General features: G+C 45.2%; 1 protein-coding gene across 1 annotated transcript; it reads left to right on the top strand.

Annotated features, from left to right (window-relative positions):
- The first annotated feature begins 1593 nt into the window (after positions 1 to 1593).
- On the top strand, positions 1594 to 12938 carry LOC143148157 (uncharacterized). Its single transcript, XM_076314142.1, has 4 exons — positions 1594 to 1781; positions 9224 to 10438; positions 11080 to 11571; positions 12226 to 12938. The coding sequence occupies exons 1-3, from the start codon at positions 1616 to 1618 to the stop codon at positions 11517 to 11519; spliced, it is 1821 nt and encodes a 606-aa protein (XP_076170257.1). The 5' UTR covers positions 1594 to 1615; the 3' UTR covers positions 11520 to 11571; positions 12226 to 12938.
- The last annotated feature ends 6124 nt before the right edge of the window (positions 12939 to 19062 follow it).

Raw genomic sequence — 19062 nt, 5'->3', positions numbered from 1 at the left:
TTGCCGGCACGTCGAGGAGGATCCCTCGCGGAACACCGGGTACCCCCGAATCCGCGATTGAATCACCTCAACAAGTGTCCCCTTTGATCCGGTCGCGAGACACAGGGGTTTCATTTCGTTACCTGTCCGCGGTAGGCGCGCAACGATCATCGTCGTGGGAGCTTCACCGGGTCTGGTCGAATCCTCACCGCGATGAGGACAACGAAAGGGACACGCCCGACAACCACGGTACCGGACCACGGCGGAATGACACGACGCAGCTCGGAACGTCCGGGCGAGTAGGGAACGACCGATGAGAGAGAGACTCGACCGATCAGGACCGGAAGAGGGACCACGAGAAGGTGCTCGAGAATCTCGTCCGTTTCCCCACGTGCAACCAGAGGAGACACACGAGAGGACAACGAACGCGATGTGACGTTCGGGGAGATCGACGAACGATACCGAGAGAGCCAAGAACGGGCCAATTTCGAGAGACGCGCCGTACAGAGTCTCTAAAGGGCCAGGTGTGCGTATGCGTGCGTGCGTGTGTATGTGTGTGTGTGTGTGTGTCTCGCGCGCGCACCAGCGTGCACGCGTCCAACCGAGAGCGTGGTGCCTCGCGATGACGTAATCTTCCACCCGTGAATACAACGAAAGCAATATTACAAACAAGGTAAAAGCGACGAAGAGGAAAGGTAAACGGAATCAGAGAGGAAAAAAAAAAAGGGAAGGCAACGAGGCTACCAACTGCCTCTCCACGTCCCTGCTACTACGGTATATACCCCTGTGAGCAGATCCCCCCTCCCCTGTAGAACCGACCCCTGGCTCTCGTTCCGCGAGCCTGAGCAGTCGTTCGGGGTTTGGACTCGCTTCGCCGAATAATATTTTAATAAACGTTATACATACCTTGTACATATACCAGCAGCGTCGCGCGTATCCTCTACGCTGTATACGTGTATACACCCGCACACACGCATGGACGGAGGGTCCGTTAGGCAATAGTGCAACGACATCTAGAATTAAAACACCGACACGAGACGCGCGCTCGCGATAACCTATCACCAGCCGGGAAATTTTCCAACCCTGGAAGCTCGCTCCGCTCGGGGAACCACCGCGTCCGCTGGTAGCCCTTACGGACACTGGAGCTACGCAGAGACGCTGTCAGAGGCTGGAAAAGGTCCTGGAATCACGCTAGAGAAGACACAAAGGATCTCGTTGATCTTTGGAATCGATCTATCGTCGAACCAGATCCTCGAAGACTCTGACCGAGGGGACATCGAAGGACCTCCTCGAGGATCAGCTGGTGGTCTGTTCTAACCATCGGGACATTTCACTGTAATTCGGTGTCCAGACCACGTGAGCTCTTGACGAAAGGTATCGAGAAGCAGGGATAATAATAAATAATTGAAGAAAAGGTTAAGAAGAGCTGAAATAGAGAGAGAGAGATAGGGAGAGACTCTGATGCGCCACCCGGTGATACGTAAACACCCACGGCTGCGAAGAGGAGCTTGGAGGATAGGTGCGCCGGGACAGTGAGCCTTGGGGGGCTCGGGGGGGTGGGGGTGGCTACCAGAAGATCACCTCGTTCCTATTCAGCCTTTCGACGCGGTAGACAGCGCGAATAGAGACAGCCAAGATGCCGCGGTGCTACATGGTGAAGAAGGCTCTGTGCAACAAGTACATAAGCAGCGTTGCCAGAGGATTCGAGAGCTGGGGTCGCGGCAGAAGCACGCCATCGTCGACCACCATGCAGATCCCGGTCTCGCCCATAGAAGGGAGCGTTGCACCCCCTGTTGCTCAAGGTACGACGCGGTTCGACTGTTAAAGTACTCCTCTGACCCCCCACCGAGTCACCCACTCCCACCCCCCACCCCCCAATACCCTACCCTAACAATTATGAGTCCGACTCCATGACCCCACGAATACTGATAATTGAACCTGCGGTACCGGTGGGACCCAGACCGATGTCTTCGTGATTGGGGGGCGTACGACCAGTCCCCCCCACCACCTCACGCACGCTCCCTTGATCGACGAGTCGGGTCGGTTTCATGATAGCGAAGCGGACAGATTGTCGATAGGATTCGGAATCACGTTCCTTTCGATTGGAGAGTTCGTTGGGATCGTTTAACTAAGTAGAGCTCACGAACGAAAGAAAAGGGAGATGTTTGTGAAAGTTTGAAGAAAAAAAAAAAAGGAAAATTTTTTTTTACGAATTCGAACGAACGAACTATCGACCAAACGAACTATCGAGTACGGTTGAAGTGGACAGATTGTCGATAGGATTGCTAGGAACGGAATTACCTTACTTTCGATCGGAGAGTTTGTTTTCAAGATCGTTTAATCAAGTAGAGCTCGCGAATCGAGGAAAGAAAAGATCTCGATGTGTATTTGTATTTAATAGATTCGCGTAGACGGTATTTATATAGATTTGAGCGAAATGAATTATTGATCCGGGGAGTTGAAGGTTCAACGATGATCCTATTAATTTTACCACGTCTGTAGAATGTCCAATTTTGGTTATCCTTTTTATAAATTTATTAACAAAGAACGTTCGCGAAGTTTCCCCCCACCCCCCTCCTGATCCCCGATTTCGACGAAATTGTAGGTTTCCAGAACGGCCGAAAATAAAGAATACTCTTTCCAACTGCAATAAATCGAGTTTAAAGGGTGAAACTCACCCTTCGAAGTTTCACCCTCTCCCCTCTCGATACCAGCATGAAAAATATTGGAAGTACGAAAAAGTTTTTTAAACGAATTCTTTATCATTTTTGACAGAAGATACTATATCATGTAGGTAAAAAAAAAATTAAGTAAAGCGTTAAAAAATTACTCTTACCACCTCTATCCTCGATATTCTTCCAAAAAGATCGTATGATCTCGAATATCTTTATTTTCGATCGATATCGACGATTGAAATGATCAAATGATCAATTACGGTAATCTTTTTTAACCCGACCAACAGGTGCTTACATGTGATTTTTTACTTTATCGATTTTCGTTCGATCGTGTACAACGTGTGATCTTCAATTATTTGTTTTTGAATTCGTCTCAAAGACAAACTTGTGTATTCAATTACCAAATTGTTGAACAATGGAATCGTGTTTACCGATCCTTCTTCGATTATTTTGACAAGAACTATACCTGTTCAGAGTTTCATCAATTTTGTAACACTCTGCAGATGCAAGAAATATTCACACGTAACTAAAAATCATAAACAAGTCATCCACGAACCACAGATTGAGAACCACTGTTCCAATTTTTCGGGAGCAAAAGCAAAATGATAGATGTTGCCTTAATTCCACCGTATAGTCAAGAAATTTATTATTCACTCGTGAATAAAAGAAACATCAATACTGACGTAGACCGGTGAGAAAGTATTAAATTACTCAGGAATCTGTCGGTAAATATGTCGATTCTTTACTGACGTGCGCCATTGATGTTTCCCGTTCATTATAAAAGAATTCTAATTTTTTAATTCGTCTTTTCCTTTCGTCGTGTTTCTGCTTTTTCGAACAGAAATTAACTATTAACTACCCCGATCTGTTCCATATTTTATCCCTTCTCGTATCAACGCTCTTCTTTACACCTGCACGATAAATAAATCAAATCGAAATAAAATCAATTATCCGCCATCACGATGATTCGATGATTGCAAGCTCGAAATTTCCACTGATTGCGTAACATTGTTTACAATCGTCCCATTTTCGTCGCAACGAAATTACCCGAATGAATATTTCAAGTAATTCCGCGATCTCGACTCTGTCATTTTTCCTCGATTAGTCGCTCGTAATTTTAAATTGTACTTCGCGAACGATTCTTCGAGCTCTTAACGTACAGCGTCGACGAAATTCTTTATGAGCACAGACGACGTCGCGTCGCGATTAAAAACCAGTTTCTTCGTTTCGATAATCTTCCATTACCATTACGAATACTTCAAACAATTCCGCAACCTCGACTCTGTAATTTTTCCTCAATTAGTCCCTCGTAATTACAAACTGTACTTCGCGGCGAGTCTTCGAGCTCTTAACGTACAGCGTCGACGAAATTCTTTATGAGCACAAAAATGTATGAGCACTAATATTGGGTTGTCCGAAAAGTCGTTTCGTTTTTTTTTGGTGAAAATGAAACACGATATTTTTAGACCGCATAAACATTTTATTAAATTATACATTCTCCATTTTGGAAAAATGGAGGAATTTTTTTTTGGTAAAAATGAAACACGATTTTTTTAGAGCGTGTAGAAAATTTATTAAATTATATATTCTCCATTTTGGAAAACGAAATGTCTTCCACCCTCGTGAATTCACTTCCGTCGAAATTTCTAACGTTTAGAAATTAAACAAAAAAAAAAAAAAAAAAATCGTTAGAAATCCACCGGATGTAATTTCTCGCACGGAGAAACAAAAAAGCTGCTAGAAAAATCGAGCACCGGATCGGTGCATCCGTCATCATAAATGCGGAAAGGAGGAATGGTAATCAATATTTTGGCTGCGGCTATTACGTCCAATTAATGTGAATGTTGCTGTTTGTTCCAAAGGCCCGCGGTATTGATTCACCCTCTAGTCATATATCGTGCGTCTCGTGTTGGTGCGGCACACAGGCGAGTGTTTCGTCGCAGGGAAGAAAAATTTCTGCATGCGAAAGCGCCCCGGCGAAAATTGAGACACGTTTATCGACCGCCAGTACGTTACGGTGCTCAAAATATTTACAGGATCCCGTGTCCGGGGAATTGATCGGATACGGGAAACCGAATAGGCACTGTATTTTTAATACCGAGGGATTCGAACCGAATCTCTGGTCCGCGCGGCACGAATACTTTCAAAAATACTGATTAATGGTATTGGAGTGGAATTTTTATCGAATTTATGGAACGTACACACTTATTGAAATAATCATTTTAAATGTCTTCTTTTAGTGAAATTTGTATCGAATCTCAGGTCTACGGAGTGTTTTTACTTTTTAAAATAATATCTGTCTTGTTTTAGGGAAAATTTTACCGAACAGAGATTAGATCATTTAAATGGAAATTTTATGGAATATTTAGATTCTGGATTGTGGATGAGTCGTATCTGAGAGTGTAACTCTCTCGTTAAAATAAATAAACACTAGAGTTCGTTTGTGTTTAAGCATTGGCGAGGTTATATTTATTTACATCTTAACGTTGACTCGAGTAGAATTTTTATATAAATGTTTTAGGATAAAATAAAAGTTTCACTTGAAAAAATGTCCATTTAAAATCAAACTCGGAATATTTCCACTTTGAAAATTGTATGATTGGATTTTACGTAATTCGAGCGAGAATAATTTCTATTCGCTGAGTAAACGTATTAACTATTCCAGGATTAGGTTCCTCGGAACTGAGTCGAGAATAATTTTGTTACGCGAGATTGTTAAATATTACAAAATATTGAGTTGTTCGGAAAGTCATTTCGTTTTCCAAAATGGAGAGTATATAATTTATTCTCTAAAAAATTGTAAAATAAATTCTTCTCTTTAAATATAATTTATTTTTCATTTCCACCAAAAAAAAAAACAGAATGACTTTTCGAACAACCCAATAATAGTATCTCTGCTCCGAAACTTCTCTCGCGACGAGACTGAGAATAATTTCTTAATAATTTCTTTCCAACGAGTAAACGTTTCTCTCCCGGATAAAAATGCCACGGAATTTTTGTCACGGAAGGTACGTCAAAAATTCGATTCCACGAAACTCGAACGAGAATAATTCCCTCTGTCCCGATTCGCGACGGAGGAAACTTCTTACCTGTTTGATTCCGTGGCAAATGCTAGGGGGCGTTCGAAAAAGAGAAAAACATTGAACGAGAGGAGACTCGAAAGGTTTTCTCGACGTCTCGGTGGCAGATCCGAGCTGATACCGGGTGTAATTTCGTGGTAACGCGTTGCTCTTGGAAGCAAAACTGCATTAATTGTTCGAATCGTCGTAACCGGTGTCGGTTCTCACTCCAACGACACGAGGCTCGGTTTACGGTTCGTGTTCATAATCAAGTGAATGAGAAAGTGTCATGCGAAACTTGCCGGAGACGTTAATGGAGCTGCAACGACCGTACTTAAGACTCGTTACAATGCCCGCGCACGCTTGGCGTCGTCGCCACGAAACCGGGACAATCGAATGCGAGACACGCGTAGTCGTCACCATGAAATTGCACGACATTTTGCTTGTCGACGACCATCGTTCGATGAATCCGTCGCGAACGTTATCGTTCAACGATCGTCACTGTTCGCGCAACAGTTTACACGATCGGTAATTTCCACTTACGAGCGAGAAAAATTGCGAACCGTCGATTGCCTTGAAAACGGGGTAGGTAGCGTTGGAATTTTCTTTAGCAACGATTAATAATATTTTCATCTCGGTTACGTTTTTGTGTACATTCGTGTGTACATAGGAGCAAAGAAGACGATAATAATTAGGAGGTAACGAACAAAATTCGATCTCTTTGTTTATTTATCGTCGAGGGTTTTTAATTAGCCAAAAGCGAACAAATTTCATGGAATACTTGCATCGAGGATAAAGAATAATTCTCGGAGTCGGGTATCGTGAATGTGCCGTGTTAACGATGAAAAAATTCTTACTTGAAAGCGGGGATTACCATGATTCTACCGATCTCTTTGTTTATTTATCATCGAGGAGTTTTAATTAGCCAAAAGCGAACAAATTTCATCGAGTACTTGCATCGACGATAAAGAATAATTCTCGGGGTCGGATATCGCGAATGCACCGCGCAAACGGTGTAAAAATTCTTACTTGAAAGCGGGGATTACCGTGACTCTGCCGATCGTATCGATTCCTTACAACCCGCGCGCTTTTCGAGCGGAGTGTTCGGGCAACTCCGAGCTATTTCGGATCGCGGCTAGAGTATTCACGCGCGTTGGACGAATGAAGCATTTGAATAAGTGATTCGGACTTTTTATCGATTTTTGTGTCTTACTTCCCTTCCAAATATTTTTCCCCCTCAACTCTCATTCCCCTGATGCTTCTACATTCCCTGAACACGGTAATTTCATTGGGAATACCGTAAAATAACAAGTGCAACGTTAAAGCTTAACTCGGTTAAAGAAACTTAAAGGTTTCCGTGCTTTCGAAACTTTGAGGTTAGGTTCGCGAAGTACGTACCTCCTGTCACGGTCACCGTTACGAAATTAGAATTCAACACGACATTGAATCGACTTCCGTGAGAAGGTGACTAAAAAAGACGCACCGTTCCATTAAAAAGGAAAATACAAATACAATGTCCTTGAAGTGTCCTTGCCAGCGCCACCTGGAACAAAAAACATTCTCCAAGCGACGTACCCCGCGAGATCGAACAACCACTGTCTCTCTTGTTTTCATCTTCTACAAGATAAACTACCCACCCCTTTTACAAGATAAAGTACCCCACGCAGTAGATTTTTGCCAAGTTCTGGCTGGTTTTTGCCAACTTCAGCTCCTCTCCGTTCTCCCCGTAATCGAAACGAGACTGTAACAACGAGATTGTGTACGCGCGTTCTTTAAACGAGGGTTACTCCAAACCGAGCAAACTTTTCGCCTCTCGGAAATCGACGCGGGACAGTACGACGGAATGTAACACCGAGACTCGTGCCGTGGATTCGAAGAGGTGGAGGTGGAAGGGGGGAGGTGGGGGGCACCATTACGCGAACGGTGCCCACACGCAAGCCCGGGCCGCCACCGTTGAAACGAAACGCGCAGTTTCATAACCGAGTTATCGCGAAATTTTATATCCGCTCGCTCGTAGACTCTCCTTAGCCGTCCACTCATCCCCTTTGACCTCGTTTCCAACATACTTGCCGTCATAATCCGGTCCCCCCTTCCCCCACCCACCGCCACGTTGCGCTCCCGAGCCCCCTCTCTGTCCCCCACTTCCCTCTATCGCTTCTCCAACGCGATTCGACACTCTCCGGGCGCCTGGCGCAACGGTGACAAAACTCGGGGAACCCCCGGTTCCACCGACCCCCCCACCCCCGTACTCACCCCCCTTCTTTTCGTCGTCGGTCGTTAAATCTCGATTAAAAAGTCAAATTCAAGAAATCGAGTTACCACGCTTCTCTCGTGGCGGTGTCCCGTTAATATCTTCCCCCTCCCCTTCCGTGAATGGAAAAAGAAAGAAAAACGGGGTGGGGGGGAGACGAGGATAGAGAAACAACGATGCTCCTTCTCTTCGTTTTTCAGGCCCCCCACCACCTTATTCGAATCCCCCGCTTCGACGATTCCGCTTCTTCTCGGTTCCGCCTCCCTTCGGCCGCTGCTCTTTCCAAACGGAAACAGACGTGCCCCGTCGGGGCAAAGTTTTTCCATTACAAACGAAATTCCAACCCACCCCCGTCTCTCCGTCCCCCTGAGCGGGTTTATTAAATTTCACCACGAGGGCTTCTCGTTTTCCGTCGGGGGCTCACCTCCGGCCCCGATCCACGGAAAGTTTAATTGCCGCGCATAAAGGAGGATACCGGGATCGATACCGCGTGCTTCTTCCGCGGGAGTTGAACAGTGTCCCCTCTTGGGCTTCCGGGGGCGCGGGACCTTTTGGAAAAGTTGAATCATCGCCGTGGAACTTCACCGATCGTGACTCCGGACGACGTTGTCTCGCTCGGAAAATATCTCTCCGGGTTGCGAACGCGCAAAGCTACCCGCTTGTTCTTAATCTCTTCCACGTTTGGTGGAAAATAAAAGATTATCCTAGAATCCTAGAACGGGCCTTTGACGTATTATTCTTAGGGTAAATTTCAAGTAAAATCGACCTAATTGAGAATGTAATTTTTTGTAAAGTTTCTAAAATACATTATTCGCTACAACACCCGATAATTTTTTCATTAAGTCGAAACAGGAACGGTAGTTTTAGGTTAGGTACAGACAGTTGCCCCGGGGCCCGCAATCTCTAGAGACGGCAGTGTCGATATCGAAAAAAAAGGGAAACGGCACTTTAAAGTTGAAATATCGACCGTTTTCTTAAATCTGAAGATTTTGTACCATTTTTAATTCCGGCCGCAACTGTACCCTTAACGAACCGAATGCTTTTCGATCGGTCGGTTTTAAATTTTAAATCGTCGACTCTCGATACGTGTATCAGTGCGCGAGCAAACAATTGCGTTTGAAGGTAGTGTAGTTTGATCGGTGAAAAACGAGTAAAAAGAAAAAATTGTCTCTTCTTCTCCAAAATCGGAAGACCCCCCGTGTGAAGGACATCGGTCCGATCGCGTACGCGCGGTTACGATAATTGTTTCTGTGTCGTAGAGTACCTGAGCGCGCAGTCTCAGGACACGACAGCGACTGGGACGAAGACGTGCGAGCAGGACGCGTCCAATGATAGGACGAACGATCCGAGGGATGTCGACGCGACCTCTTCGTCCACGTGCAACGCGCCGATGGACCATCCGGCGTCAGCGCGTATGGAGATGACGGCGGTGATCGCCTGCACGACGGGACCCACATCGACGATCGCAACGCCCCCTGTGGAGTCACCGAACGGGACAACCGTCGAGAATACGGCAACGACCACGTCCACGTTACAGTTCACGACTCCGAGATCACCGTCCAGAACAACCGCCGTGGAACAACAAACGACCATTTCGATACTCCATCACTCGCCACCCGGGGAACCGTCACCGCCGTCGAGCACCGCGACGCCGTACCACCTGACGGAGGACGCCGCGAACAATCCGACCCCGGACACCAGAATAGGCACCGGTTGCAACGTGATCACCAGTCACGTGTCCTCGATGTTCAAGGATCGTTCAGCGGCGGAAACGGAAGCCGCCCACGATCTCTTGGAGCTCTCGAGGTCGTTGCCGCCATTGCCACCGCCTAGCGTCGCCATCGGACCGCAAAGCGTGATCGAGACCCCAGCAACCGATATCCAAGAGATGACCGTCTACCAACCGGACCAACCGATCTACCAGGTGAACACCATCGACCTGGCCAACTCGGCCGTCTACACGCATCATCAGCAACAACAACCGTCTACCGCCAGCATCATCTACGAGCCGAGCGCGACGATTGTTCAGCAAACGGGAAGCGTTTTCATCCCACTGTCGCCGGTTCAGGAGATCCTCCTGACCTACAGCACACCGTCCATCCCGTGCACGCCGCTCGTCGCTCAGCAACCGCTTCATCCACCGCCCCAACAGCAACAACAGCAACAGCAGCAGCAGCAGCAACAGCACCAGACCATCGAGGCGGCGCCACCGTTGACGCCGCCCACGTCTGAGTGCAGCAGCGACATAGAGAACAACAACCCGAACTCGCAGCCCAGCCAGAAGGACAAGGAGGTGCAAACAGTCACCGAGCAGTCGGAGGCCAAACCGGCGAGTTACACGTACGACACTCTGCTGGTGGCCGACGGCAGGTCGAAGAACAAGAAGTCCGCCCCCAGCCAGAAGATCCCGGAAGCTGAACCGGTTGAAACACCGGAGACTTCGAAAATCGGACGCTACGTCTGCTGCGAGTGCGGTACGTTCGGTGGTTCACATCGATGGTAGATGGACCGTGTAGAGCTGAGAAGTTGACCTCTGGAAGTAATCGCGAAGCGTGGGTCATCGATGACCCGTTACTCGGCAAAAATTACTCGATGTGGACTAGATTACTCTCAGAGACAGTAGAGTGACACTAGCTTAGATCTAGAAGTCATCTTCCCAGCTGTACAGTGTACAGAGCCAAGGAGTTGATCTCTGGTGACGAAGATCGCGTTGAGACTTACAAGGATCCATTGCCCAAAGTTACCTGTTTAGCGAAGCATCTCAGAAACCAAAATATAGAAGAAAATATGGACATGAAAATAGTTCGGTTTCGGACGAGTAATCCGAAGAAAAATTTCACCGACTCGTAGATGGCGCCACTGTAGTCAGAGACCCCTTTCGTTACCGATACCCAAGTTGGTACAATGTTTGTTCAAGTCGTTGCTCGTCGAACACCAAACTGTTTTCGTGTTCACTTGATGTAATCAGTGATTGCTAATCATTCATCTGTTTAACGATTTTCTTTGTGAATGTTGGGTTTTTTTTTTTTTATTTTTACTTCTGGAAGACCAATCACCGTCTTCGTCACCGGATCTCGTTCCCGGGAATCGCGTGCAACATTCTCTACCATTTCAGGCAAACAGTACGCCACGTCGTCAAACCTGTCGCGGCACAAGCAAACCCATCGCAGCATCGACTCTCAATCAGCGAAGAAGTGCATCCATTGCGGGAAGGCGTACGTGAGTATGCCCGCCCTGGCGATGCACGTGCTGACGCACAAGCTGACGCACAGCTGCGGCGTGTGCGGGAAGATGTTCTCGCGACCTTGGTTGCTGCAAGGTCATCTGCGTAGCCACACCGGCGAGAAGCCGTACGGATGCGCGCACTGCGGCAAGGCGTTCGCCGATCGGTCGAATCTGCGTGCACACATGCAGACCCACTCCGCCGACAAGAACTACGAGTGCCACAAGTGTCACAAATCGTTCGCCCTCAAGTCATACCTGAACAAGCACCTCGAGTCGGCTTGTCAGAGAGAGAACGACGAGAGTAGCAACGACGTCGACACGCCGCTTTAAGGTTTCACGTTTGGATGGGACGCGTGTCAATCGCGCAGTCGCTGATCGTCAGGTAAATCTCTCGCGTGAAGTCACTGTTAACACGTTCAACGTCACAACGGTCACGGTGGTCACGGTGGTCACAGTGGTCGCTCTGATCACTCTGGTCACCGTGGTCATGGTAGTCACAGGAGTCATAGTGGTCGCTCTGGTAACCGTGGTCACCGTGGTCACAGTAGTCATGGTGGTCACCGTGATCACCGGTGCCCCCGAAGTTGCAACAATACTTTAAAGCACTTACAAGACACCAAGTCTAATACTTGATAACTTTTAAACAACATTACTCTCTTTAATAATACTATAGAGTAACAATAACCCACCGATAAATTATCGAATATTTCTACTTTTTGCACCACGGTTTAAACAAACGCGGACGTCCTTAAATATGAAAAACTAACGTGGCAGTTAACGTGTTAACTGTCTTATTCGTTTTCACGTTTGTAAATAGCAGAGAGTACAATAATCGTCTCGGATGCCACGGTGCATTCAATTTGTAACGATAATCGATCCACCGTGTGGAACCTGTCTCTAGCTATTCCTTTCTTTCGCGTCACAATGCAAGAAACGAGGTCCGCGCGCAAGTATCGAGGTTCTGGTGTACATCTAACCTCACATAACCGATCGAGAAACATCTTTAATCAGCGTCGAATGTTTTTTTTTTTTCCAGCCAGCACCACCTGAATCGAAAGACCGTGTCTCCGGGATTGTAGCCAAGATATCATGAGACACGGGGCTGCAGAAGCATATACCATGTCAACGAGGAAGTGAGAAATAAACGTTTTCGGGTTGTTGGTCCCACCACAGGGACGACAATGGGAACGACTCGATTCGGGTCCGGAACCGCCCGGTTGGAACTCAATAGCTTCGACGGTGATGGCGGAGTTCATCCTACTTTTTCCACTTTCCCTTCGTTCATCGTGAAACTCTTGGGAACCATCGCGATTCGTGCTCGAGGATTCTGATCGAGGACCTAAAACTGAAAATGTCCGTGGAACGAGGGAACATGTCGTCCCACGAACCGTTCTCGCCGTCATTGTGACGTCACGACGCGATTCTTCCCGCCGAAAAAAAAGGCAAACCAAAAAAAAAAAAAGAAAGAACGAAAGAAACGCCAACAGACGTCATCTGGGGTAAGCGATTACGAATTTCTTTTTACGGCTGACCGTACAAACCGGCGACGAACGTATCACGGTAGAAAAGTCGCTTTGAAGATTAAGATTCGCGCCGAACGAGGGTCTGTTGGTCAGGGGTTCTCGTTCTGACGAACAAACACTCTTCTCTGTCACGCGTGCAGAGGAGCTCAGAATAACGAGGAAAGTTCACGCAAACGTTGCTCAGCGTTTCCAAGCTACGAAAATTAACGCGTGAGAGAAACCTATACATCAATCTCGGGGGATGAATTTTTATTATCATTACTATTCTGTAGTAATGCCACTAATACTATTCTGTATTCAACGACTATATTCGCCATGAGTTTAGAATTCAACTCTGTCATAAATTGAATCGTTGTCGGAGTTTGAATTTAATAAGGTTTCTTTATTTTTTTTAACAAGATTTATTTTAACAAAATCAAAATGGTAATCCACTTTCGGTCGTACATAATTTTAAAGAAAGTTATTTATTTCCGCAATTACTGAAAACGTAATACAATTCTAGAAATATCGAACACGATAGATTAAGAAATACCCCGCCGATGCATATTTCATTGTTCCATAGTTACAATTTTTTTTTTTTTCGAATTTCTCTGGACGAAAAATAAATTTTCATACGTTCCATTCCGTGGAAATGGACTCTTCCGTCATCGTACTCGATCCATTTCAATTTTTGTTGCACGTTTGCGTAAACTTTCCTCTTATTTCGTGTACCGTCCCATCGGTTCGTCAAAACTGAAAACTCCCTATAGACCTATCGGGTGCGTGGACGTTGACCAATGCGCGAACACGGTTTATATATCCGTTTGGTTTCGACACCAATTGGTCACCTTATCGAAGGTGACGTCGAAATTGCGGTCGATGGGAGCGCGTTCGAGCATCGAACGATCGATACATCAATATCGTCCCGCCTGAAAAGGTGACTGGGTGGGTTTCTTGGCATCGATCGCGCTCGAATGGCATTCCTTTCGTCTCTAAGCGTTCGATGTCGTCCGCGAAAATCGATACTCGCGGGGACGAGCATCGAGGGAAACGAACGACGCTCGTTCGTTCCCCGATCGATCGTAATTACGGCTCCTGTTCGATAGAACGCTAGGGGTCGCCCTTGATCGAGGCGAGGTAGAGCGGTGAATCGATACAATACTATCGAGGGACCATCAATTTCCGAGTGAAATTAATTTCGGGGAAAATTCACGCGAAATGACCGAGAAGAAAAGAGGTCAGATTAAAGAGCTTCGAGAGGCGAAACAATGAAAATTGGAGAACGATAGAGCGCTCTGTCAGCCTCGACACGGTTTGAAAACCGTGATCTTTCTTTCTCCTATATGCGCGTATATATGTTCGCTTTCGACGCTTGAACGTTTGCGACTCACCTCGTGTGAATTTCAAGGAAGTTTTCCTAACATCGTTTCGAAAATTTAGATTTATCGCGTCGCGTCTAACGAGAGTTTTCCAAAGTAGAGAACACGAGACATACGCCTGTTCTGAAGGCAACTTTTAACGAGGGAATTTTAACGTCCGTTTGTCTTCGAGACATTTTCAATAACTTCAAGGACGGTATCGCTTCGCATAAATTAAATTAGAATTCTAACTGACACTGACCCGTGACGCCTGTCAATTTTACATCGATTTTACCGTGCTATATCACTGGGAAATTTAAATGTACATATTTGGTTGAAAACAAAACGATCACCTCGTGACTGCAGTATTTAAAATAACTTTGAAGCCGAAGAACGTAAGTACAGCGGCGGTAATCTTGTTTCGAAATTGTTGCACGAGAAATCGTTCGAATGTATTCATTCGAATGTTCGTGATTTTTTGTTTCGCGTCGTTACATTTACAAGTGTGTGCGAATGTAATTTATTTAGTCGACGCATGCGTTTCATTTTTCCCAGGGACGTTTTTTAAACGATCTTTAACGTTCGATGAGAAAAGAAATTCTAACCCCGAATTAGATCGAACGTAACGAAAATTCACGTTTTAGTGTAGGTTGCCCTGGAAAAAATTTTCGGAACTAACGAATTTCCATTCTCTCTGGTGCTCGATGAAAATATATTTCAAAATTCGTGATTCGATCAGGGCCAGGAAAATTTTGATACGTTTTCGTCGATTCGTCAATGGTGTATAGAAGATTTCGAGGTTAAGGAGCACGTGTCGACGCGGAGAAGAAACGGATCCGTGAAAAACGTTTCCCGATCGATTACGAATTAGAACTCGACGCTCCCGTGAAGCGTCCTTTTTTTCGAAGTTCCATCGACGTCCGCGGCACACAATGCGACGGGGCACACGTCGAAGGTTTTCATCAACATTTCACGTAAACTGGACCACCTGTTGAGCGCCGGAATGACCATTCGGTGGCGAAAGGGTCGGCTCGTTCTGCTCCCCTGAATTATAGAACATCCTCCTGTAATTTCCTCGTTGTTAAATGCGCGAACGCGATCGCGACCAACTGCCGCTTGCGCGACAAACTTATTGACGCTTTTTTTCTTTTTTCTTTTGTCGTTGCGTCGATAACTCCTCGTTTCGAAGAATAATTTTTCGAGGCTCGAGGTTAAGCCCGGGATTATCGATTCGCAACGATTGCGAACCTAGTCATAGATCTAGTTATTTCGTTAACTCGTTACTAATTTACCAAGTCCGATGTATTCGCATATATTTTCGTAGAATAGAAACGTGCTTTCGGATAGTCGTGTCGTTTATTTTTTCTAGTCACTGATCAATTTATTCAATGCGTTCCCATTGGGAGGCAGAAATATTTTCAGTTAAGATAGAGGAGAGATTAGAGGAGATAGAAAAAACACACTGTTTTGGTTATAATTACACGATATAATTCTGTTTTATTCATTTCTCTATTAAAATACATTCCACTTTATTAATTTTGAGGTTCTATTGTATTTGTACGTATCCGGAAAACAGCCTCTTGCCAATACAGCCCTGCCGCAGTCACGTGGTTTTGTTTGTATCCACTTCGTCGTCTGTGGAACATACTGGAGCGCCAATTTCGTTACATCTGCGGCAGCACGGATAACCTTCGTTACGCTGTAGGCGTACTTACGTACCAATTTTAGAATGCTTGGACTTGTTCGACCCAGTTCGCCTCGGTTCGAAAGAAACACCAAATTACCCAATGTGATATTAATTTAGAAATCTTATTGTCGTGACGAACCGGAGAGTACGGATAAAAATCGTATCGAGCGAAAGTGACGAAAGGAATGCCCGGACAAAGCGAGAATTGCTTGAATATTTCTCGCAAACGAAACCAAAGAGACTTACGCTCTAGTCAGCGAGCTACGCTTCGTGTTTATCTTAGGTTTGCGTCTAGTAGGGGAAAGGGGGTGGGTGTGTGTATAGTCGGTGACGTAATCCGTATTTTGTTCCGTCGTGTCGTGTTGCTCTCTTGCTTTTCGCGCGAGATGCGTTTTTATATAACGTAGAAATATTTTGGTACGAGACATTTTGAACAATTGTACGATAGAGGGACTGGGGGAAGGGATGAATTTATGTACGCACTTAACTCGGTTAGTTAACATAGTTGACGCGGTGTGGAACGACGATCTACGTTCGGTAGAGCTTTAGTAATTTAAGTTGTACAAACGTACCGGCATGAAATTGTCTATCCGTTTCCTCGCTCCATTGTTTACCGGGATTATTCTCCGATCGAACGTTTCGACGTCTCTGTTCGTTCGTTTAACGCGTGGAACGTTACAAGTGGCGCGAAAATCCGCCATAAGATTCGAACGGGAGAAAGTAAATTAAGGTTATGTTGCAATTTTTTCGGCGATTGCGCGTCACTGGTGCATATCGCACGATAGAAGAAAAAAAAGTCAGAAATAGACTTGCCTAACGCTACACGTTCAATTCCACGACCGTATTACACGCGAGATCGTTGACCTGTAAATAAACCGTAATTATTTTTGCATGTTTTCCGACGAAACAATTTTACGTGAGCAATAAGATGATTTGTGATTGTACGTAGAGTTCCTAGCTGAAATCGTACTTTGTTCATTTTCGGGTCTGTTAAGCAAGTTTGATTCTGACTGACACTTCGTATTAAAATGGGAACAACGTTACATCCCGAGGATCGTTTTACGCGTTCGTTTCGATTCTCCGCGGCATGAAACTACAATGCTTACGATAAATCCTCGGAGTCCTCGTCCAATAAGGATGAAACTCACGCAGAAAAACTACGACTATGTCGTAAAATCGGAACCGACCACCTCCGAGAAGGTCTTAGCCACTTCTTCGCAATTTGGTCACACTTTTAACGATATTCACAGTTACCAATCTCGTCTTCAATACCGTATTACAATTATCGACAGTCAATCGAATCTATAATTAGAGTTAACCTCGTAACGGTAGTCAATAATGAAACCAAAAAGAAAGAGAGGAGCTATAGCGTTACCGAAGCGTTCTTCGTCGCTACGACGGACCTCGATGAAAACGGGCCTTAACCTAAAATCACACGCCATCTATACCGGAAGCCTGGGGAGGATGCCCGTGGAAACAGATGAAGATTCAGATTCGGTGATCAAAATTTTTCCCGAGAAGTTTATCCTGTTGTTCATAATTTCGTAACGAACGAAATAAACAACACGATAGAAACGCATTTTATTGGCGAAAAGATGGAATTCGAGCCAGGTGCATTCTTTGCAGTCTCGCAAAGTATCGATGATCTTCGTTGTGAACGATCCCGATTTTCACGATCGTCGGAAGTCGGAATTTTCTACGCGAAATTTTTCGAAATTCACACATCGACGTGGTGAAATAATTTTAAGAGTCGATCACGAGGATCCTCCGAAACTTTATTTATATTTTTTGAGAGATCACGGGACATCGACTCAACGACCCGATTCGCGAATCGTACTCGACTTCCGTCGTGCATCGTTCGCGTATGTGTCGAAGAACACTTCGCCGTGGAAGGTATTCTCCAAATTATATCGCAGCTTCGAGGCTTGCCGACACGATTTCCTCGGCGCTTCCTGTCTCGCGAAGACGATGAAGGAGAAGGAGAAGGAGAGGTGGAGAAAGAATTCGCGGGGCAAGGGGGGCGTGCGCAACAGCAGCGACGCGCGGAATCGATTCGACGAAAAGAAGCATAATATATCGCAAGCCGCAGAACTGAGTACCCGTGAATACAAACTAATTATTAGATCCGCTGTAGTTTACTTGAGCGAAAGCAGAAAATGAAAACAAACAAAACAAAAAAAAAAGAAAGAAGATGGTAATTAATATTAACGATGTAACGATGAAATGGGGACAAGTCGACGCACTATTTTTTAGATACGCAAAACGATTTAAAGCCAGGCCCCGGGAAGATCATGCCTCGTACGTTTCTCGGTCTGGGGAAAGCTTCTTGTCCGCGACGAAGGACCGTTCTTATTGGCTGTGTGCTCGAATCTTCGAATCGAATGAAGATCATTCGCGTGTACGACGTCGGTCCGAGTGAAACAGTACGCGGTTCATTTCGGAGTGTTTTTAATACCACAGGAAATATATTATTACGCCAAATGTATTTAATATGACGTCGGGAAACTTACGGACGCGTTCCGCACTTGGAGTCTAACGAGAAAGTCATCTAACAATCGCGACCATTTGTATAAATGCTTGTTTGTTCGTAGTAATAATTAGCACGTCTTCGATTAGCTCTCGACCATTGTATTTTGATCCTTTTCAGTCCGATAGTGATTCCTATTAAGGAACGATGCAAATTTCTTGAATATAAATATGGATATACGAGGAGAAAAGTGATGCGAAAAATCTTATTTTATATATTATAAAAATGATTGCGTTTAATGACATATAAAATAAGATTTTCCATGATATTTTCCTTCTTGTATGTGTAAATATAAGTATTGCTGTTGACTTCTATCATAGAGGGCCAAAATACGGTGATTAAAGGTTATGAGCTAAAATAAGAATATACTCGCATCGACCAACAATACGTGTAATTATTAATAATCATGAATCCGGAAACTTGCTGTTTCCGAGATATAAGCGACTTGAGTTTCAGCATGCTTGCACGTTTACTTGCATCGGATAAGAAATGTCGAGGTTGTGGTGGACCAATTGCATGGCCGCCTCGATCACCTGATTTTAATCTCTGATATTTTTTTTTTCTTTTCTTTCGGTGAGGTGGTTGTTTAAAATCGATAGTGTATTCTAAGCTAATGGGAAATGCTGAGGAATTACTGAAAACGTATTCAAAACGTATGTACAGTATTAACAGAAATTGCATCGAGTGTTTTCAAACGTAACGTACGAACGCTTATGAGGTTAGCATTAGAGGCCACTTTAAGGTGACTAATTGTGCAATTACGGTGAGCTACGTTTATACTGAAACTTATACCAGCTAT

The sequence above is a fragment of the Ptiloglossa arizonensis genome, chromosome 6 (assembly GCF_051014685.1).
Source record: "Ptiloglossa arizonensis isolate GNS036 chromosome 6, iyPtiAriz1_principal, whole genome shotgun sequence".
In the NCBI taxonomy this organism is placed as follows: Eukaryota; Metazoa; Arthropoda; class Insecta; order Hymenoptera; family Colletidae; genus Ptiloglossa; species Ptiloglossa arizonensis.
Note: the sequence above shows the minus strand (reverse complement) of the source record. Positions and strands in the feature narration are given on the sequence as shown.

Coding starts and splice junctions, on each gene's coding strand:
- LOC143148157 (XM_076314142.1), top strand. CDS start 1,616: ATGCCGCGGTGCTACATGGTGAAGAAGGCTCTGTGCAACAAGTACATA. Junction 1,782..9,223: donor TGCACCCCCTGTTGCTCAAG/GTACGACGCGGT, acceptor TCTGTGTCGTAG/AGTACCTGAGCGCGCAGTCT. Junction 10,439..11,079: donor CTACGTCTGCTGCGAGTGCG/GTACGTTCGGTG, acceptor CTACCATTTCAG/GCAAACAGTACGCCACGTCG.